The following is a 22,580-nucleotide window of genomic DNA, read 5'->3' as shown; positions in this document are numbered from 1 at the left end:
GGAGGGAGTGCGGGAAGAGATCTGACGCCACAGAGGGTGGTGATCTCGGACCCAGTGAGGGCTGCATCCAAAATGTTCTTGTATGTGTCTCATGAAGGATGAGATGTACACGAGCTGGGGCAGTCGTGGATCAGCGGTTAGGGTGTCGGACCCGTAACCGGTGGATCGCTGGTTCGATTCCCCGTACCGGTGTCCATGGCTGAGGTACCCTTGAGCAAGGTACCTAACCCCCACTGCTCCCCGGGCGCTGCACGCGGTCGCCCACTGCCCCGGGTTTGCTGTGTGTGTGTGTGCACGTCACTTGGGTGGGTTAAATGCAGAGCACAAATTTCGTTGGAGTGAGTTCCCTCCAATGACAAGATATGTCACTTTAATCTTTAATCTTAATCTAATCTAAACCTGATTCTGTATCTTATCATATGTGGAAATACACTGAATAAGAGATTTCTTCAGATCGTCTCAGTATCCTCAGAAACTAACATGTGCTGTGATGACATGTCCTGACCATCCTGTCCTCCAGCTGAGACACCAGCAGTGGAGTCTGGTGATGGAGAGCGCTGTGCCGTCAGACCGGGGAAACTACACCTGCGTGGTGCAGAACAAGTACGGCGCCATCTCCCACACCTACCAGCTGGATGTTTTAGGTAAACAAGACAGAAACATTTACTTTCACTTCTGCTTCTGTGTCAACAGTGAATAAATTAACATGCACAAGTGCTTTGCAAAAAAAAAAGAAAGATGTTGATGGGGTAAAAGACTACATCTGCGTTGCCCTGCATGACTCGTGTTGATGACTCCATGTTTCTCTCTCAGAGCGTTCGCCACACAGGCCCATCCTCCAGGCAGGCCTGCCAGCCAATCAGACGGTGGTGGTGGGCAGCGACGTTGAGTTTCACTGTAAGGTCTACAGCGACGCCCAGCCGCACATCCAGTGGCTGAAACACATCGAGGTCAACGGCAGCCGCTACGGCCCCGACGGCGTTCCCTACGTCAACATCCTGAAGGTGGGTCAGATGATGATTTCACTCAGAATTAATCTCCCCCAAATGTCTTGTTTAATGAGTTTTTGCAGAAGGTGGGTCTGCAGGGCCCTCGGGCGCTTTTCGCTGCGCCGCATCTTTGATGATCTCGTCTGCCAAGCGCTGCATCCTGATTTCGGGGAAGAAAAGCTTCACCTGCCCATTAGCCAGATAATATCACCGTGAACCACAGTGCAGGTTTCTCTTGTTATGTGCAACACCTGCACTCCTTCAGTTTGGAACTTCATTCCAGTGTCGGCCTGCTTGAACCCGTGAAGGTGGATTAACTTCAATTAAATCGTAATTAAAGGTGGATTTTAGTTTTTCCTTCATGGTCTTCCAATTTTCCTGCCGTGAAAGAATCCAACAGGCGATGGATATGTTGCATAGCTGAAGCAGTCGTGTTTACGGTCTTTCATTTCCTGCTACAGACTGACACTGGGAAGGGTTGCATTGATGACTTGAAAAATGAGGCTGTCAGTGATCCAAATCTATCAAACTACCAACTCTATGAAGCTTTCACCCCACGTATTTAAATTGTTAGAATAGGGACTGACCAATCAGTGAAGAGTCCAGTGTCTGAACTGGTCATAATGTAAGTAAACAGCATATTTACATGTACATTACCTCTAGAAAATATTATAATCTATATTTCATCATCATTATTATTATTATTATTATTATTATTATGATTGAGGTAAATAATCATTTGCCTTGATGTAGGTCATTGTAAAACTTTGATTATTGCCAGTGTAATCACGTTCACTTTGTCTGATTCACCATGTGATGGACTGACACAGGGAGAAGGTCTTCCCTGCTGGATCATAAAATGTGTATTTATGTAGCATCAGAGACAAGAAGAAGAAGTTATTTTTCCATCTTGCTGCATGCTGTGTTCTCCATCAACAGACTCGACGTGAAGGAGAAAACACAAGTCGATCTCATCAGCTGTGGTACGTCCGTAGCCCTGATGTGGACGTTTATCCCTGAACTTTACTTATTGAATTTCCAACCTAAATTACGGTCAGCGGCAAACATCTTGAGCTTCATTCTGACTTTCTGAGAGATGACAAACAGGGCAGATTAAGAAAAGAAACTGACAAAACAAACAACACCTGAAATGTAGGTGTTAGTAGAACCCTGACAAAAGCATAAATCCACTTTAAAGGTCATATTTTTCACATTCAGAGGCTTTGGCTGCTACACTGTTAGTCCAGCGCTGATAAAACTTGAATGGCTCTTGTTGCTCATTCTGTCTACCAGATATTCTTCAATGTGTTCGTCGGCACCGCATGCGCTTTGTTTGTCTTCAGACCTGCCAGTCACAAGCGCTCCCTCGTGAAACACTGGTTAAATAAACGCAGCCCGCTAAAGAGCAACTCCTGGAGGTGTCATCACCTCCCCAGGCAGCGCTGGTGTTACAGAGCAGAGCAGAAAGCAGGCGTGAGCGAGGAGGGCAACACCCTGAACTCACAGCGAGGCGGGCGGCGAGAGGAAGACTCCCATCGCAAAAACAAAAAAAGCAAGAAACAAAAACCAAGAAGGCCTTATGCTTTCTTATTTGGCCTCTCCCTTTTCTCTTTTTTTCCCCTGCCTCGAAAGAGAGCAAGGGAATAAAACAAACATCTGGTTTGGACTAAGTTAACTGCCGTGGTGGCGGCAACGCAGGGAGAGAGACGGGCTGTGCTAACCGCCGCTGCCGTCAGATGTGTTGCGTCGCGTGGTTTGAGGAGGAGGAGGTGGAGGAGGAGGAGAGAGTGAAGAGGCACCCAAAAAAAGCCACGGAAAAAATGAGTGGAGGAACAACGAAGGGCAAAGTCAGCAGGGAGGGGGGGGGGGGGTGTGACAGAGCGGTGGGTAAAGATGGAGGCCGAGAGTCTCAGAGACTGAGTGGGCAGGAAGCAGAAGGAAAGAAATAAGAGATGGGATTGAAACTGGAGCAGAGAGATGGGAGTGACAGGAGACAGAAACCTTTTCAAACATGGAACATTGCTGGCTTCATCTTGAGGCTACTTTGTTCACTTTACTAATCGTATTTAATGAGCTATTAGACAGAAACGGAAAATATTTATGTTGAGTACAGTTTGCGTGAAGGATTTTCTCCTCCTTAAACCTGATGTGACATTAGTCCTCATGGAGTCCTCACAACCTTAAGGAATAGTTTAAAATACCTTCACTGACTTTCTGTGCGTGAGGGGATTAACACCACTGTCATGTCTGCACACTAAATATGAAGCTACAGCCGCTTAGCTTAGCTTAGCATAAAGACTCGAAACAGGAGGGGCACAGTGAGGCCTCTGTCAGCTCTCTAAAGAAATGTTGCATCAGTCCCTTAAAGTTGGCTCAAAGTAATTTGTGATTTATTAAAGTGACTGAAACAGCCATTAAACTTTATTTTCTCCGCGCATAAGAAACGATAATTAGATGACAAATTTATCTCAGTGCTCAACACGGAACAAGACATCCATTTAATATCTCTCTCTGTGTTTATTTAACCTCCCGCTTGGTGCCTTCAGATTCATGTCACAGCATCAGATTCAGACTCGAAGCTCGGGCCGGGAGCCTCGCAGAAGCGTTCCCGGATCCGATCGCCGTCGTGACTCGGACGGAAAAGTGACTCGGACGCAAGACCGACCTGCAAATCCTGCACATTTAAGGAAAAGAGTGACAGGCAAAGAGAGGAAGATAGAGAGGTGAAGGAGGGAGGAAGAGGAGGAGAAAAACAGGCCAACAGAAAGAGAGAGAGGGAAGGCGGGTGGGGAGGTGGGGGGAACGCAGGCCTGTCAGCCCAGACCGCGGCTCCACGCTCTATTTTCGACTACCACATAATTGAAACAGTATTTACTGAGATGTGTGTGCGCCTCCCTCTCCCTCTCTGGCCCCACCACAGTTCATTCAGACTCTCTGCGACATTTCATGTGTGGCATATACTGTAGGAGTTAAATGCAGCTGTGGGCTGGGGGGGGGGGGGTCATGCAAGACTTTTTTCTCTTTTTTTCTTTTTTGAGAAATGCCTGAATTGCTCTTTTGATGCTTGGAAAAAGAGTTAACGACGAGCGACTCGCCCCAGCGTGGGGAGGGAGGGAGAGGCAGGCGTCTGGAGCCGAGCCCTGGATGTTCATTAAGCAACCATAAAACATGATATGTTTTCTCCTTTATGTGCTTTGCCCGTTTAATTATTCATCAGCAGTTTCTCTGCTGGAGAGCCTGTCACAAGCAGTGTGTGTGTGTGTGTTTATGTACACACAGCGCACACACACTTGGTGGAGACTGACACACTGTAATGCCTTTAATCTACCAATGGACAGCTTGTGTTACTGTGCAGTGTACAGTGTGTGTGTGTGTGTGTGTGTGTGTGTGTGATCTTACGGGTTTGATGTTGTAATGCTTTTAATATCACAAACAGGCAGCCTCCTTCTGTGTGTGTGTGTGTGTGTGTGTGTGTGTGAGTGTGTGTGTGTGTATCAGCATATCAGAGTACTCTGTTACAAGTAAAAGTTCAGTACCTGTATTGTGTTGTAATACTTGTTTGGGTTTATATGCGAATAATATGTCACCTCTGATGACACTTTGACCAATATTGATCATCACTTGTTTATGGAAGATCGTTTCCACCTTACAGAGATCCTGTTAGTCATAACTTATTTGGTGAAAAGTTTCTCGTTACGATGACTTTTTTATTGTCCTTAGCTGAAATGAACTTTCACAGTCGAACTTGCTTGTTGAAAGTTCATGTCTACAAAGTTTTCTCCTTAATTTGCAGGTAAAAACGCAGCTAAATGCACTACTTTTCCCGGTTAGCACGTATGTTCTGTCCGTGTTCTTGCAGGAAGTTGTTGTTCGGGCCTCATTGTGCCTCTCAACTTTCCCTCCACAGAGTGTTGTCAGTAAACACACTGAGGCCCACACTAAGTTGAAACTGTCCAACGTGACAGAGAAAGATGGCGGGAAGTACTGGTGTCGCGCCTCAAACTTTGTAGGAAAGTCGGAAAATGCTTTCTGGCTTAAGGTACACAAAGCAGGTAAATCCTGAGCCTTCGCCACATCCTCTGCTGTGTCTCCTCTTCCTCTCTGCGGGGCTCCTCTTGGTTGTGGGTTTGATTGGCTCGCTGGCTCGCTTAACAGGACACACACACACACACACACACACACACACACACACACACGTTCCTCTTTTGTTAGCTGGTAGCCATCATCTATTTTAACGCCCAGTGCCACTTTGTCTTCCCCACCGATCAATAGCAAACACAATATTACACCTTTAATTACTGCAATAACTTCAAAAGCTTTGCCCTCACTCTCCCACATCCAACACACACACACACACACACACACACACACACACACCGATATTGATTTCCCTGGCAGTGTATTCTCCAGCTGTATTAATGTGCTTTTATATGAAAGCATGCAGCGGTGCTGATTCATGACAGGGTCTGGATGTCACTGTTCATTAAGGAGGCCTGGGGAACGAGCGCCCCACCCCACCCCACCCCCTGCCAGGCCACATCAGACAGCGGGTTTGAAACGGTCTCCCCCCCTGGTCATCACACCATCCATCAGTCCGAGGAGAAAAGCCACAACTGCAGTGATGGACCTTTTTGAGTATTTTCAAGGTTATTTATACAAAACCATGCTGAACCTTAAATGCTTGTCTTTGTACGTTTGTTCAGCCGAAAGTGAAATTTTTAAAAAAATGAAAATTTCTATCTTTTTTTACTGAAGTCTTCATGTTGAATCCGTGTCCTCAGCAAGCAAGAAAAGATCTCTAGAAACAGCAGTGGAACCAGAATAGATCCTTGAGGCTTCCCTGAGAGGAAGAACTGAAAAAAAAGATCAAAAGGATGTCAAATATCCAACCAAAAAACATTTCACAACAACATCATAAATTGCATGCTTGAAGTTGAATGTTCTGAGAGGTCTAAAAAACGGGAAGGAAAACTGTGCATCCTTGATGTTGCCGGCACACCCGTGAGGCGTCATTATTCCTGCAGGGGTGGAGGGAGCTGATCTGCTCTGGCATCAGGTGAACTTTACGCTGGTTTAATTTAAACCCCCGCGTTGTAGCAGCAGCCAAGACAAACCTCCAACCCTGTGAGGAAAACAGGGCTGCAAAGACTGACATCGTCGAGTAACACTGTGTCTCTTACTGATCGACATTGCAATCAAAATATTTTACCAGTTTTTTAACACGTTTCCACTCAGTTGAAGAATTTGAGTGCTCGTGTCTTGAAATGAGACAATAAGCAAATAGAATCAGAGACACTTTTAGGACTCACTAAGGGGAACAGTTTCTGGGTTTAGATTGAACCAGCGAGCTTCTCTCCCAGCGTGGTGACGGTGCTGCTTGGGTGTTTTCAGGTGGCGTTGGTGGTTGGTGTTGCTGTCAGCAGGGGACAGCAGCACTGCTGACTCCTCACTCCTGTCCTTTTCCTTCAGGGTGCATTTGGTGTTTCCTCTAAGAAGCTTTGGGCTCACAATCTCTCTTCTTTCTCTCTTCCTGTCCTCCCTTCTCCATCTCACCCCCCCTCCTCCCCCTCTCCTCCCCCTCTCCTCCTCCTCCTCCTCCTCCACAGACGGCTGGTATTAACACTACAGATAAGGAGCTAGAGGTTCTCTTCTTGACCAATGTGTCTTTTGAGGATGCGGGCGAGTACACTTGTCTGGCAGGGAACTCTATCGGCTATGCTTACCACTCAGCCTGGCTCACGGTGCTTCCAGGTATATCCCTGTTCCCTCTGTGGCCTCTTGGATTCTCGTCATCCATTTCTTCCTCTTCAAACATACTACGATTGCCACTGTACTTTTTTGCCTCATGTTTTGCTCTGTAGCACAATCTTTTATGTTCATTTTCGTACCTAATTATTGTACATTATCATCGATCGCTCCTTGTTAATTTGCTCTGCAGCTGCGTCATCTCCCCTTTAAATGGGCGAAACAAAGCCATCCCGCCTCCACTGAAAGATGCTTTTTAATCAGAGCAGATCGTCTGTTTAAATGTCTCGAGGCTACGAGGCAATTTAAAGACGGTTCTGTGTTAGGTGTTCAGCACAATAATTACTTCCCCGGGGAGAAGCAGGCGCAATTACCTGCTGCTGGATAAAACTATGCTCTGATCTGTTTCTGTTTTGATTTATAGATGTTATTCCATACAAAACTAATTCCCAGAAACAGTTTGGGTGAAATGTGCTACTGAGCAAGGCAATAATTCTATCTGATTGTTAAGAGAAAATACTTTGGGTGAGTTTAAGTGTAGGAAATTAAAAAAAATGAAGTGTTATTACTGTGATGACCTGTTGTCATCTCATTTGTCTGTCGTCTCGTCCTCCTGAAGCAGTGAGCCCGGAGAAGGAGGACTACTACGCCGACATCCTCATCTACGTGACGGGCTGCGTGCTCTTCATCCTCGCCGTGGTCATCGTCATCCTTTGCCGCATGCGGATGACGACGCAGAAGACGCTGCCGACGCCGCCCGTGCAGAAACTGTCAAAGTTCCCCCTCAAGAGACAGGTAACAGAAAGTAGATACAAGATTCGCATAACCCCTTTCCCCTCTGCGTCCCTCTCCCCGCCTGTTTGGTTTAGCTTGCAACGTGCACATTATAGCTTTGGTTATAATAATGGGAACTGAAACTGAACTGAAATTAAGATTAAAATAAGAAATAAGAATACATTCACAACTCGAGGAAGCACCGTGAATTAATTGTTGTTGTGAGGAAATCGTTTTTCTGCATTGCTGCCACAGTGAGAATATTGCAGGAGCGTTTGTATCTGTCTTTTCAACCTCTGGTAGAAACAGAGACGGTTATTGTACGTCTGTCAGTCCCGCCGTTTCGATGACGCTGTGCGGACGTTGGAAGGCATCACACTGCTGACATGTGTTCACATTTATCTTGGAGCAGATTCAGCTCAGAGGGATATTTATGCCCCCTGTGACTGTCAGTGTTAGTTTTAGATTTCACTCGGTGTAACTCACACTCGCCCCTCAACTGTTTGGACAGAAACACGAAGTGCAGCAGCTGCACGGCCACCGCCTGCACTCTGCACAACTCTTCACGTCATTAGTTCTCAGGGCTGCATTCAAGACGAGCCTTGGTTTAAGTCCAGCTCAAATCCAAGAGCAAAGTTCAAACAGAACCAAGACCGGGACAAGATAAGTCCTGTGCGAGAGCAATACGCAAAAAATCGCTGCACTGTTGCATAACTTCAGCAAGTCTTTCCAAAAACACTGAAGGTTTGGAGCAGATCTGGAAATGTGGTTGACAAACATTTCGAGTCAGTCAGAATTAGATGCAGATCTGGTTTGAGTCTACGTGATATTTTCAGTGGTACAAGCGATGTTTTCGGGAAAGCCTTGGTTTTGTAAAATTGTTCAGAGGGGTTGTGCTCTCTAGACAGGCAGGAAAACAGTTGAGTCAACATCCATCAGTGTGTGGACCAGGAGAGGTCTGAGGAATGAGAATCAGACCTGTCCAAGAAGGGGAAAAGGCTTTCCGAAGACCCGGCCAGAGGCTTTCCCTCTCCGCACTAATTAGTTTGCCCTCACTTTTGTCCTGTCCTCTGTTCACTTTGCTCTCCTCTCATCAGAAGACTTCTGTCTGAGCTCCTGAGCTTCTGTTTCTTCTCTTATTACATCATATAATCCTCAGAAAACTATCAGGAAGTGCCTTCCTTTCATTCTTCTGGTTTCGGGGAATACCGCTTCGTCCAGATTGACTCGTATGTCGTGATTGCAAAGGATCATCTGAATGCCTCAAATGCAGATGAGCGGGTCGTCTTTTCTTTTCTTTTTTTTTTTATAAAAAATGAAAATTATTATTCAGTTCTTAGAAAACAAACACACAAATTTAAAACCAAAGGTTGTAAAATAATGTACTTTTTCCAAATTGGTCCTTGTTACATAAACGCAGTCTTATCAGGTATAAACCTCATCCTTTGAGAGATGCTTTAATTGTAGCCTCTAAATCTTTTCTGTTCTGTTGCCTTCATATAAATGCTCTTATAAGGCAGTGCAGGCAGAGAGCTTATTGCATTTTTCTGTAATCTTTGCTTAGTTTTTGTAAAGCTAATCTCCTGGTTCTCTCCTTTCTTTTTCATAACTCTGAGTAAATCTCCCATAAACCCCTGGCATGTTCTATCTGATATTACTTTTCATGCCTCTGAAATTGTGGTCTGGGCTTTTTTTTTAAGCTTCGCAGCAGATTTTTTTTTTTTTTTTTGGGAGATGGAAGTCTGGTAAGTGGACATGTTTGTTTCAGGACCCCACCTGAAGGGGCCGAGCTGGCAGACTCTGACACAAACAGATTCATCAAAAGCAGGGCCATCACAGCCATCAGCCCCCCCAGCAGTCAGATAAATGGCAGGAGGACGTCGGGCCCTCGGGTTCGGCGGCCAGACCGCCGGTCTGGAGATGGAGCCCGTTGATGGATAGAGACGTCCATCCCACCTCGCCACGCGCTCGCCCACCTCTGCATCCTCGTTCATTTGTCTTTGTTACTGCCTGCTTCCTCCTGTGCACAGCCACAGGCCGGCTGTTTGTAAAAGTCACCAGTCAGACTGTTTTTTAGAGAAACTCTGGTGAAAAAAGCGCCGACGTTGGGCCTGAGATGTGTGATGTTTGCTGTTTGCTGCTGCCGAAGGAATTCCATCATAACAAGTTATTAACTTCATCCGGTCCTTAATGTTGTTTGTACATCAAGACAACCTAACCAAGGTTAAATAGAGGAAGTTTTAACATCTTTTTCAAAATGTGAATTTTATTTATGAATTTTGCTGTTCCGTTTTTCTGCAGACATTCTTGGTATTTGAGGAAATGTTCAGTTTAATTTATACTTTCAGCTGCAGGGTCATTTGCTTTGTCTTTTACATTTAAAATATTAGTGTTTTAAATGTAAGTGAAGAATTCATCTGGGAGGTTTTCATGAAAAAAATTTGACTTGAGAAAACAATAACAAAACATTTACTTTAGTTTAAAATGAGCCCATGTTTACTTATGGTAACTAAGGCCAGTTACACGTCCAATCAAAGATAAGGACTAACTTTAATATCTTGTTAATATGTTTAATATGTGAGGCTCTCTCTCTCCTGTCCATCTCCTCGTTTAAACACACATCATCTCGCCCTTTTCAGAGTCTATAACAGTTTGTTTTTTGCACCCAAGCAGGTGTCCTTGGATTCCAACTCCTCCATGAACTCCAACACGCCATTGGTCAGGATCGCCCGGCTGTCGTCCAGCGACGGGCCAATGCTCGCCAACGTCTCAGAGCTGGAGCTGCCCTCCGATCCCAAATGGGAGTTTCCTCGAACACGGTAGGAAACACTGAAAAACAGTTTCACGGTTCTGCATTCGTCGCTGCTGTTTAAACGCTTGTCAGAAAGCAAAAGATGGTAGCCTGTGGGCTTTGTCACACTGCCAAGCAACATATTTCTGTGCTGTTGTCCTTTTGCGGTTACATGCTGCAAAGACACGAGAGCCGTCAATACATCAAGGTCACCGTGACACCTTCCTCCGCGCTTACTGCACTTGGCAGTCAAATTGGTGTCATTCAAAACTGCGGAGAGAAATTAAATTTACTGCTTGCGGCGAAAATGGAAGCTCTGACATTGGCTTGCTGTCGTTTCAGACTCACTCTGGGTAAACCTCTGGGCGAGGGCTGCTTCGGGCAGGTGGTGATGGCCGAGGCCGTCGGCATCGACAAAGAGAAGCCCAACAAGCCGCTCACTGTTGCTGTGAAAATGCTGAAAGGTTAGTGACTGTTGAATCTGCACGCCAACAAGCTCAACTGTGAAGGCGATGGTACGGCGCTCAGTGCTTTCCCGAAGGAAGTCAGCGGCACTGTGGTTTGTCTCGTCTCATGTCTCCCATGTGCTGATGTTCCCTGTCCTCAGATGACGCCACAGATAAAGATTTGTCAGACCTGGTGTCAGAGATGGAGATGATGAAGATGATCGGGAAACACAAAAACATTATCAACCTGCTGGGAGCGTGCACGCAGGACGGTGAGGCCGCTGGTGCATTTCCGAGACGATGATTAACGCCATAATTAGCCACGCTCTGAAAGTGACTCTGTGTCGCACGCAGGTCCTCTGTACGTCCTGGTGGAATACGCCTCTAAAGGCAACCTGAGGGAGTACCTGCGGGCGCGCCGGCCGCCGGGCATGGACTACTCCTTCGACACCTGCAAAATCCCAGACGAGCAGCTCACCTTCAAAGACCTGGTGTCCTGCGCCTACCAGGTGGCCCGAGGCATGGAGTACCTCGCCTCGCAGAAGGTCAGCCGCCAGCGCTTTGTGCTGTTTGACTGAGCTCCGTGTGCAGTAGTGTGCATGTTGTAGAGGAGTTCAGTTGCCTCAGTTTCAGCTTCATTATTATCCCAAAGGAAATAGAAAGACAAGGGAAATCCTTCCAATATAAGGATGCTTTGGCTGGTACTTACCTTTCTAAATTTACCAAGAAAATAAGGACATTAATTTGGGTTTTTTTGGGGCCTGTTAGACAAGGACAACAAGCTGCCAGTTAAATCTTTAAAGTAAAACTTAGAAATCAGGAGTCCAGGAAAAGTCACTCATTGATATTTTGAGTTACAATGACGGATGTTTCACAGTTAGAATAGCTATAATTTAGAGATTAGAGTGCAATCACTTTTGTTGAAACAAAAATGATCTAATTGGGATCCGGCTTAAGGTTAGTTAATAGTGTGGAAAAACTTTCAGGGTTGGAAGTTTGAATGTTCCAGGGTTGGACTAAAGTTCAGTATTCCTGCCGTGTGAGGCTGAGAAACAAAGTCCGACGATGGGACATGAAAGCCGTCGCCCTACAGTGCATCAGTGTATGTGAACGTGTGTGTGTGTGTGTGTTTGATGCATTTGTGCTTCTTCCCTCAGTGTATCCACAGAGACCTGGCTGCCAGAAACGTCCTTGTGACGGAGGACAATGTTATGAAGATCGCCGACTTCGGTCTCGCCAGAGACGTGCACAATATAGACTACTACAAAAAGACCACGAACGTGAGTTTCATTCCATCAGGAGAGCACTTTTGGCTAATCATTTTCAGCTGTGGCCTCCTGCAGTCGAGCTTCACTGTGCAGAATGATGTATGTGCAGAGTCTGACGCGAGAAGGCTGGGGTGGTTACGACCTTTCGGAAGATTTTCACTCACAAGAAAAAGAAAAGAAACAAACAGTCATATGGATTTAATGCCTGCTCAGGCAGAGACATTCAAAGCTCAGTTTGAGAAGCTAGAAGAAAATGTAAGACCAGGAAAGACCAAGAAATGAGTTCAAACCTTAATAGGTTTTTGTGGCAGTGATGAAACCTTCAGAGCTACATATATGAAGTGCGGGGTGAAGCATGTGACTTTATGTACCTGCTGAATGAATGTGGCTGAGATTGTTATGATGAGACGGACTGCAGCTGCAGTCAGAACTGTGTGTGTTTGGGTCCAGGTCTGTACAGAATGGTTCTGCTGACCGATGCGGTTCTGTTGTGCCTCTATTGTTGCAGGGTCGTCTGCCCGTGAAATGGATGGCTCCGGAGGCTCTGTTCGACCGGGTCTACACGCACCAGAGCGACGTGTGAGTTTGCAAAAACCGGCCGTCACATGCCAACTGTCCACTCATGTGGAGCTGCTGTACACCGGAGGAATCCGGGTGTTGAAATATCGTGACTGAACGCGTTAGCATCAAAAGCTGAGCTTGTGCGTGTGAATATGGAATCATAGCGTTCCCTCTCCAAATATCTCCCGCTCGCCGTCATCTGCACATCCCTCGATAATCCTGAGCTTCTTGCTCCTGCATTCCTCGCCGCGTTTGTTCTTTAATCCCCCAACACGACATCAGAGAGAGACAGAAACGCAACGGAGACCCGACATCTTACTGTTGTTTTATCAGAGCAAATCCAACCCGCCCAAGAACAGAAGGAGATAAGAGGGTCAGTGGATTTAACACAAGGTGTTTCCCTCAGGGAGCTTTTCCACGGCAGGCCGAAGCAACCGGGGCGGCCGAAACAGACGCACCCTTTACGATCTCTGGCTGCGATCAGAGGAAGAAAGGCGAGTTTAGGTGAGGAGGTCACAAAGTCAAGCTGTTTTGCGGTAGCTGGACCCCCCCCCACCCCCAGTCGGCTGCAGCCAGACGCCGTGTCCCCAGCACAGCCATCCAAGCCAAACACGGGCCCCTGTCAACACTGGCTCGCCGTGTGATTACACTAGACTGGGAACGAGCCGAGAGGAGAATCAGCCTGCTCTGTTATTTCAGCAGGTCTGGATTACAGAGTCAATCCTCCCGCCAACCTCCTCCTCCCTTTATACAGTAGTCGGTCTGCAGCCAGTTTACTCTCACACACCCCGGGGGACTTTGACTTTTGACCCGTGATGGTTTTTACTGAAGTATTTTACGCTGAAACAGACGGGGGGGGGGGGCAATTAAAGCAAATCTGTCACACAACATGCAAACAGCAAGAAAAGGACTGAATTTAAGGACACGATTGCATGCAGCAGCCCACACGGGACAACTGGCATTACAATTCATGCAGCTTTCCAAACGTTTACTGCTCTGAAGGCAGAACTGGCAGTGAGAACACTCGGAGGGGCCTTTCTGTAGTGCAGGGCTGTTTCACACAGTTCATCATGTTCAAAATTTCTGCTAATAGATTGAAGCCTGGATCCATTTTTAAAAATTCATGTCCTGGGGTTATTTGGTGCAGATACAGCCAGTGAGTTCTTTTTTTTCCCTGCTGTTGATATCAGGCAGGTGAAGATTTTATTTTGAAGGTGTCAGTCCATAAAAGCTGCAGAAAACAAGTCTCACTAACCCGTCAGAAGCAGCCAAAGTGGGTGATGCTGGTCAAAACCTGCTGCTGTATAAAAATGTGCGTCATAACACAAGAGCTTTTGGTATCAGCTCATTCACAGAAATGAATTATAGGACAGAAAACCTCAACAATTAACCAAATACAGAATTCTCAGACGCGTCTCTGAGCGCTGCAGGTGTACATGACAAATTGTTTACGCCTTGATTGCCTCGTTTTTTATCCATTTTGTTCCTCCCTGACGTTCTGCGCGTTCTCCTGATCCCTGAGACGGTCCTGAACCCGTCCTGACCCTAAACACCCGATTAGTTCTCGTCCTGAACACAATAAAGATAATGGGTTCAGTTGTCTGGCCGTTTCTTCTCAGTTTCCCCTTTTCCGTCCCTGAATGTCGATGTTTCTCTTTGGCCTCGGCTGCATGAGGGACTAGCCGGCTCGGCCCGTAGCGCCTGCTTTCGGCCCTCTGGACCGGAGCGTGGATAATTAGATTAGGCCCGCTGAGCGCCGCAGTGGGAGGAGGAGTCCGATTCTGATTCACTGGACAAACGGCGGAACAATAGTACCCAGAGTCAATACACCGCCATTATCTGATTACCTTCCCTCATTTGGCGATTTAGGAATAATGCAGCAGTAAACTTGAGCTGCTGCCGCAGACACAGTAAGAACAGCAGACGGCAGCTCGGGTTAGAGGTACAAGCAGCACGGCTGTGACTGTGGATTCACTATAATACGTTTTCTGCTCGTTTTGGGTCAGGGCCTGTAGGTGTTTTGAGAAGAGGTACCCAAGATAAAATCATGGGTCACTGCTTGTCAAATGTAAATGTTTTTGTCTTTCCTTAGTCCTCTGAGAAGGTTACCGAATATGTTTAGCTTGGGGACAAAACAAGACGTTTGTCTTCATGGGCTTTGGAAAAATGGTTTTCACCATTTTCTGACATTTCACTGGACCAAACAACTAATCGATTAATCAGTAATGAAGAATAGTCCACACGAATGTCAAGACTCCCAGTGGTTCTTGTGATCTGTTCAAGTTTATGAATTTGAAGGAAAAAAAAAACAAAGCTTCAAAAGGTTGCGTTATTTGGTTAAAAAATGTGAGCGTTTTTATAAACCTCAACGTCGGTTCGCCCTGAAAGGATGAGGCTGAGGAAGAAGTAATTTGTCTTGTTGTGGACTGACGCAGCATCAAATCAAACATCTTTGTTCAGTTCACCTCTGTGCGCATCCACGAGGAAAAATCTGTCTTCCATCTCTGTCTTCACTCCTCTCCTTTCTGGCTCGAAGGATACTGATACCGATCGACTGTCCCAGACAATGAGAATGTCAGATTGATTCTTAAATTGGTTGCGGTAAACATTATTGAAGATCAATATTTCCCAAGCAGATTGATTGGTTTATCTTGGGAACGCAAGGCGCCTTCTGAACCGTGGCTGCTTCAGGCTGCATGACCTCTAATCTGTGTGTGTGTTCAGGTGGTCCTATGGGGTGTTGCTGTGGGAGATCTTCACCCTGGGAGGCTCGCCGTACCCTGGAATCCCAGTGGAGGAGCTCTTTAAACTGCTGAAGGAGGGACATCGGATGGACAAACCTGCCAACTGCACCCACGAGCTGTAAGAGTCTTTACGAATTACGGTTCAGTTTGCTCGTCTGATTTAACGGAGCAGCTCAGCTTAGAGGAACCTGACGGGGCGGGAAGAGAGGAGGAAGGGAGGAGACGAGACCACAGCTGCAGTCAGGATTTTGGGCTTTTTTGGTCTTCTCATAGGCTGGTTTGCTGAGAAGATGTATGGTTGTACTATTTGATCGTGTCCTGACAAAGTCCTTTAAGAAGTAATGTTTATGTAAATGAAGGCCTGAATTTCAGACTTAACTTTGATGCAGTCACTGATTCTTCATCAAAACTGAAAGTCAGTAAGCTGTAACTGGATGTGCAAACGTCCACATGTCCCAGAGTGTGAAGGACATGACCTCAGTGTCTTTGTTTAATCAGATTTCAGGCATTTTGACCAAAAGTGAAAGTTTAATTTAAAAGGCTGACAGTAATTTGAACATTTTTGAAAGATCACTAATCTGACTTAAAACACTTGAGCAACTGATTTGATTATTTTTCAAATGTTTTCAGAGACCATTTTCATTTCTGTGGTTGTTGAGGACCACATGGTGTCTCTTTGCAGCTGGAAACGCAACACAACTTTTTACGCTTTGAACTTAATGACAGACCATCACCATCCAGCTGTAGATCAAGTAGACCAATAAGAATCACTGGAGCTGGATCCTCACTCCATGTGAGATCTGAGGATTTTGTGTGTATTAGAGTTTAATGGATGAGATGCAGAGTAACTAAAGCTTGATGTGGCTCTTTCAGGTACATGATCATGAGGGAGTGCTGGCATGCCGTACCGTCACAGAGACCGACCTTCAGACAGCTGGTAGAAGATCACGACCGGGTTTTATCAATGACCTCCACTGATGTAAGCCTCCCTGCACAGCTGCTGCTCTCTGATAGTGTGGAAACACCAGCAAGAACACAACACTTTACCTTAATATTCAGCTTCACTTCACAAAGCCTCACCTGAAAACACACTTCTTGAACTGAAAGCAGAGAAATCACAGTTGGAGCAACTTTATCTCCTCCATTGTGCCATATTTCTAAGTACAACAGAATATATAAATGGAGTTTGTCACAAGTGGGATTTAAATCAGCTCCTTGAGATTTGATTGGACCGCTGAGAAGTGGGCTTAGGGACCCACGTCATTTGATCAGACATTGGAGGACGAAGGAGAAATCTGTAATTTGTCAACATCTCCAAAGAGTGTGGTTTGTGCTATCACTTTGATAGTTATTATGACAGTCAGAGAGTTGGTTTCATGTGATGAGTCAGCTGGACGGCTCACATCATATTTGAGTTCGTAGATGCATGTTCAAAAAGAGGGATTTGATATAAAATCATATGTTTATGTCATGTGTTATAACAAGGGAACAGCTAACACAAGGATGCGGGATTAGAATTTAGTGCTTCTTTCTATATTTTTCATGGATTATGGATTGTTTGTGTCTTACAGTTTTAAGTACATAATTAGTAATTAAAAAGCACGTTATACAAGAAAGAAAGGGAGAGAAGAAGACACAAGAAAGAAACGTCAGAAGCAGAACCCCATTAGCACACTTCAACGTAATACAGTAAAACTATATAATTCTTCACTTGACCGCAGACGAGATTTGACTGTGACACAGCAGTCTGACCTTTGACCTCTCCCCTGACAGGAGTACCTGGACCTGGCGGTGCCCTTCGAGCAGTACTCGCCCACCTGTCAGGACTCCAACAGCACCTGCTCCTCGGGAGACGACTCTGTTTTCGCCCACGACCCGCTGCCTGACGAGCCCTGTCTTCCCAAACAGCTCCCCAGCAACGGGGTGATTAGGACATAAAACCCGAGCTCGGGGGAGGGGGGGTTGGACTTTAACCTCCACCTCACAGTCTGTGACACCTCTCAGTGACTCAAGCTCCTCAAGATATGGAAAAGAAAACTCTGCATGCAATACTTCCACAGTGCTTCAGCTCTTCGATTCGTCTTAAACTCTTGGTCGAAATCCTCTTTGACTGAGTTTTCTTCGAGAGACTCTTGAAACATTGAAGGATTATTTTTTGCCGTTGAACCGTGTTTTGTGTCCTTCTTTTCACAAATGAAATTATATTTTTGTACTTGGGCCAGTCTTTTGTTACGGACAGTCTGTGGGGTGAAACCATTCCGTGCCTACCTGGGACAGAAACCTCCTGAGATTGACAAAGAAAGAGACAAAAAGAACACAAGAGGCGGGAGTGAAGGGCATTGGGCCGCGACTGGTTGGTGATCCAGTAGGCGAGGACCTCAGATTTTTATCCTCTCGTCTGCACGGAGCCCTCAGGTCGCGTTAGAAGTTTGCGATCATAAAGAAAATCCATTAAGATACCAGCAAAGTCAACTCAGTGATGGGACTCGTTCTTCCGAAGACAACAGAGAGGACTACATGAGCATATAAATGTGTTTTCTCGTGGATTTGTACACCATTGTCACCTTTCAGCATCCCGAACAAAAGTTGCGATAATCACAGAACAAATTCCTCATCGAACATGAGGCGAAGTTTCAGGGCCATTCGGTAATTAATACAGGAAGGTTCGGAGGGTTTTTTCTTATGTAACTAGAAAATGATTTATTGTAAATATTTAAATGCAAATATGTATCATATTGCTGTCCACAGCCATGTACTTAAAAAACAAAAAAAATTACTTTTTTTTTTTTTAAAGTATTGTTTTAGGTTGGAAGCATTGCAATCTAGAAGACACTGTCATGAAAGTGTAAATCATTTAATCGTTTAAAGTGAAACAGAAAAGGTTTATTTGAATAATTAACGTGTATATTTGTAAAGATATTTATAGACTTAACATGTGGTTCTTAAGTTCGAAAGGTCTAGTTTAGGATTTTAGTACTGTACGCAAAGATTTTTATTTCACTTTTTTTTTGTTTGTTTGTTTTTGTAATTTATTTTACGACAGAACTCCGACGTTATTCTTCACAACTGGCAGACTCCTCTGGTTTTTGATCCATCTTTTTTGTTTGTTTGTATTTTTTTTGTTTGTTTTTGTTCGTTTACAGTTTCAAAAAACAAGAATGTACGACCGACGAGTGCGACTCGACCACCAGAGGAGGACTCGTGAACCACTGGCTCCTGCAGAAGGAAGCCGGAGTTCAAATTCTGGTTTGAAAAGTTGACGTTTGCGATATGAAAGCAACGATTTAACTCTTGCTGGGCAAGAAATAGCAGCGCTTCAAGATGTGTACCAGAGAGGCCTTTTGGTAGAAGTGAAGCACTCAAAGACGTATTTAACATCAACAACAACCAGCTCTGAATCGCACAAAAAGCCTTCAGAGAACCTTAGCAGCCCGTTAAAGGAAAAAATCCTCCTACTGATGCTGTTTCACTGATCGGTGTGTCAACGCTCGATGGATTCCAGGATGGCTCTTTGCTTCCTGGTTTACTACACGTACAAAATATTCACTTTCCAACATTTCATTTGTGTAAAATGCATGCGACGTAGTGCTTCCCAAAGTCTCCGCAGTGGTGACCCAAGAAAATCTTGAGATGTTAGAATAGTCAGTTTCAAATCCAGAAGCGACTCTTGTCATGAACTACATTTCCCCAAATGCTTTGCAGCAGTCATTAGAGAACGCACTTAAACTTTTATTGAGAAAAAATATGAAAACGTGTGAGGCAACTAGTGTAGAAATATATTTTTAAGGCCAAATTGGCAAAAAAAAAATGAACGTGAAGGTTGCATTGCTTTACCGGAACTGACTCAGCTTTAGTTGCAATGCATTTTGGGAGTTTGAGTACAGTAACAGTGTGACACTGGACTATGATTGAACATCCCTGCTACTTAATATACAAGAATAAATTAAATACACCTAATGATGAAAACTGACAGAAATTCAAAGTACGTCACCTGTATGTGGTGGGTTTTTTTCTCTTAAAGGTCTCTCTAAAGGCTTCGGTCGTAACAGAAAGGTCACAGGGTCGACGTCAGCTAGCTGTGTCCGGAGTGCTCTTGAGCAGGACGCGCGGGATCTGTGTGCACACTCATGTATAAAAACATCAGCTTGAAGGCAGAAATCTAAAGCTGTTATGTCCTTTTGTGCTCAAGTGATACAAGCCCAGAAGCTTGAGATTTTATCGCTGCTCTATAGTATTAATTCAGAAATGAAGGCATGCTGTGCGACTTTCAGCTCACTCAGCACAAAAGAGAAAGTATATATACAGTATATATAAATATAAATATATATCGGTTTGTTCAAGGAGAAGTCTGTGGTGGATCCTTCTTCAAGTTTAGTTTGCTTAAGAAAACAGTGCCAAATTAGTCTTAAAAGTCTGTTTCACCGAGTTCTCCAGATCTCTGAACCAAATACTGCACTGTCGAATGTAGGCGGGCGGAGGTCACATGTGCAGCGAAGGATCATGGGATTGTCGAATGGATATCTCCCCTTCCTTTCATGCAGTCGTCTCTCTAGCTGACCCCAAAAAAGCGCAAGGGTTGAAATGTTTACAGTCTGTTTTTAGCAAAGTCACAAAAGGGAAAGCGACGAAGCGAAGTGGCATTGAAGGGTTCAGAAACATGATTCACTCGCTGCTAAACGGAAACGGTGGCAACACTTTGCTGTGCAGTGGACTGAGTTTGTGGAGAGAGATGTAATGTATTTATCCAACAAGACTGTGTCAGTACTGCGAAATCTCCCCAATATTTAAAGTACTTAAAAGAGTGAAAATTTGTATTTAATTGAAGTGCTACACTGGGAGATTTTTTTGTGGTTTTTATTAGCATCAAATGAGTTCTTTTTCATTGGTTTATGCACAGAAACAAGGTCTTTGTAAAGTGAAATGTTACACAGTTATTGTCATTTCTGTTTTCACTACAGTTTTACAGTTTTGGCCCGAATCTGCTATGAAGTGCCTGAAATGATTAAGCGAACAGAAAGGAGATGAATTGATTGATTTTTGACCAGGTTTTGAATGTATAAAATGTATAAAAGCCCATAAAAATAGACAAGCAGTTCAGACTAAGAGCAGGCTATGTGCATATTAGCCAGATTTCTTTTTTCTCAAGTGAACAAGACAGACAAAAAGGCACTTGTGTAAAGGTTGGATGGATCTGATGAAACGGATGGTGTTTTGTTTTATTTATTCTTCCATGCTGGGTAAAAGCTTTCCCTATGGTGAGAGTATTTTTATTCATAGCTATCTCTTTTTCAGTGTTGGTTTTCATTAAAGAGCCAGAAGATGATGATAATGGTGATGTAGAGTAGTCATTTTACCAGATACTGATGCCCCCATCAGGCTTAGCTCCTGGCTTAATTTATCCTTTGTTTTATTTTATTTTGTTTTATTTTATTTGGATGCCCTCCCTTTGCTTTTTTTTTCTGAATCCTTGTCAGACTTTTTACTCTCATACAGACGACCTCAGTCTCCTTCTCACTTTTAAAAATTATGTTGTTTTTAACATGTCTTGTTTAGGCAACAGACAAAGTAAAAGTGGTCCAGTGATATTATAAGATACTTTTAAACCCGTCTTCTAAATAGTCCTCCTTCTCTGAGACATAATACAAATATATTTCAACATCCACACATCCCCTGAGAAATCAGAGAAAAGTACAGTCCTTGTAACTGCTGAACTTGCCTGAGAATTACAGTCATTTTAGGTTTTCTTCAACTTAATAGCATGACAGTTTTCTGTACATCCATGGGTACGCTGCAAATAAGACCTGTTGATAGGTAATTCGGCATACTTTTAACTATACCAATTTGCAAAATTGTCAAGAAATAACAATAAAAAGCTTTTAGGGCGTTTCCACATCGCAGCTGTTGACATGTGAGACACTCGGTGACTGTGGTAAGCTGTCCCCTTTACGACGTCAAACATGTTGCAGGGCCCATTGCGCTGTTAAATTTGGTTTGTTTTACTCACAAAGTGGAAGCTAATTAGCCTAGCTTGCTAAAATTAGCGCTCATTCCCACTCAGATAGATAAAACGATAAAACGAGATAAAACGATTTTATTGGACAGCGACAACTCGAGACGTTTACTGCAGAAAATGTGCTGCAACAATGTTCCCTTCGAATTGTGATGCTGCTTTCAGTTTACGGCTAAGTTTACCAGTTTCATATGCTTTTCCATCAGGACAAGAAAAAGCAAATCCTTGGGGGATCACTGAATGTCAGTGCATCAGGAAAGCATCATCAGTCTAATGCACAAATATCAGCACAGGCCTTCTGTGACACAGACGAGCGTTTCTCAACAGACAGAAGTTAAAAACAACAAACCCTTTTGAGAGCAGTCGTGTTTCTTCTTTGCTAATAAATGAATAAAGAACGCGGCCTCAGCAGGGAGGGACTCTTACCGTATGTACAGTCACACTTTGGCCTTTAACCGCCTGCCGTCTCCTCTCAGACCGACTTATTTATTCTCGTTTCTGCTCAACAAAATCAGGATTGAAGATGAAACTGGGAGGACAGGGTTCCAGATACACACCTTTCACTTTCCGGGTTGTGATGGTTAGTTTTCACGCAGCCCTCATCTGTTTTGTCCTCCCGTTTTCATTTCCTCGTGCAGTTCTAACCTGACCACGTTAGCCCAGATGCATTTAGAGTTTGAAATGCTTTTACTTTGCTGAATCCATGAGTAGAAATTTTACGTAGCTGCGTGAGCTATTAGGTAAGAATCTTAGAGAGGAAATGACTGTCACGTGCACTTCACCTTCTTTCCGTTACGTCACTGTTTCATGTTGCGTTCCACACGTCAGGTGCTCTGCAACAACAGTGAGACAAAAATCATGTTTGTCGTTTCTGCTCCCGCATAATTTATTTTTCCTCCCTCTGTATTCATGTTTCTAACATAGAAAGGTGGAACTAACCATTTGGCATTATGTTTTTTTTGGTTTTTTTTATTATTATTATTTTCTTTTTAATTCATAGCTTGTTTGTTGCGATGTACCTGTTTTGATCATGACGAATCCTCTGTAACATTCCACCACAACATCCCCCGTGGGCAAACATCGCCCACTGGGAAAACACAACGATTTCACAACTCTCTCTTTCTCAGTCTCTCTCTTCTTCTTCTTCTTCTTCTTCTTCTTCTTCTTCTTCTCTCTGTGCCTGACAAACTATGCTGTCAAAAAAGAAAAAAAAAATAGAAAAAGGTTTTCAATAAACATGTTATAATAGCGT

The 22,580-nt window shown here is 44.4% G+C and overlaps 1 protein-coding gene across 7 annotated transcripts in view; it reads left to right on the top strand.

Annotated features, from left to right (window-relative positions):
* fgfr3 (fibroblast growth factor receptor 3) overlaps positions 1 to 20,789 on the top strand; it is a 67,260-nt gene extending 46,471 nt beyond the window's left edge. For 2 of the 7 annotated variants that reach the window (XM_046412151.1, XM_046412156.1), the window contains exons 6-18: positions 521 to 644; positions 814 to 1,004; positions 4,897 to 5,041; positions 7,354 to 7,529; positions 10,179 to 10,327; positions 10,642 to 10,763; positions 10,907 to 11,017; positions 11,100 to 11,290; positions 11,903 to 12,025; positions 12,522 to 12,592; positions 15,299 to 15,436; positions 16,192 to 16,297; positions 17,092 to 20,789. In XM_046412151.1, the coding sequence (XP_046268107.1) occupies positions 521 to 644; positions 814 to 1,004; positions 4,897 to 5,041; positions 7,354 to 7,529; positions 10,179 to 10,327; positions 10,642 to 10,763; positions 10,907 to 11,017; positions 11,100 to 11,290; positions 11,903 to 12,025; positions 12,522 to 12,592; positions 15,299 to 15,436; positions 16,192 to 16,297; positions 17,092 to 17,256 (1,812 nt within the window). In that variant the 3' untranslated portion in view covers positions 17,257 to 20,789. Of the gene's footprint in view, positions 1 to 520; positions 645 to 813; positions 1,005 to 4,896; positions 5,042 to 6,595; positions 6,741 to 7,353; positions 7,530 to 10,178; positions 10,328 to 10,641; positions 10,764 to 10,906; positions 11,018 to 11,099; positions 11,291 to 11,902; positions 12,026 to 12,521; positions 12,593 to 15,298; positions 15,437 to 16,191; positions 16,298 to 17,091 lie in introns of all 7 variants that reach the window. The other 5 variants (XM_046412150.1, XM_046412155.1, XM_046412153.1 and 2 more) reach the window with 4 other exon arrangements.
* The last annotated feature ends 1,791 nt before the right edge of the window (positions 20,790 to 22,580 follow it).

This window comes from Scatophagus argus, chromosome 15, assembly GCF_020382885.2.
Source record: "Scatophagus argus isolate fScaArg1 chromosome 15, fScaArg1.pri, whole genome shotgun sequence".
In the NCBI taxonomy this organism is placed as follows: Eukaryota; Metazoa; Chordata; class Actinopteri; family Scatophagidae; genus Scatophagus; species Scatophagus argus.
The sequence above is the reverse complement of the archived record's forward strand: the minus strand, read 5'-3'. Positions and strand labels throughout refer to the sequence as shown.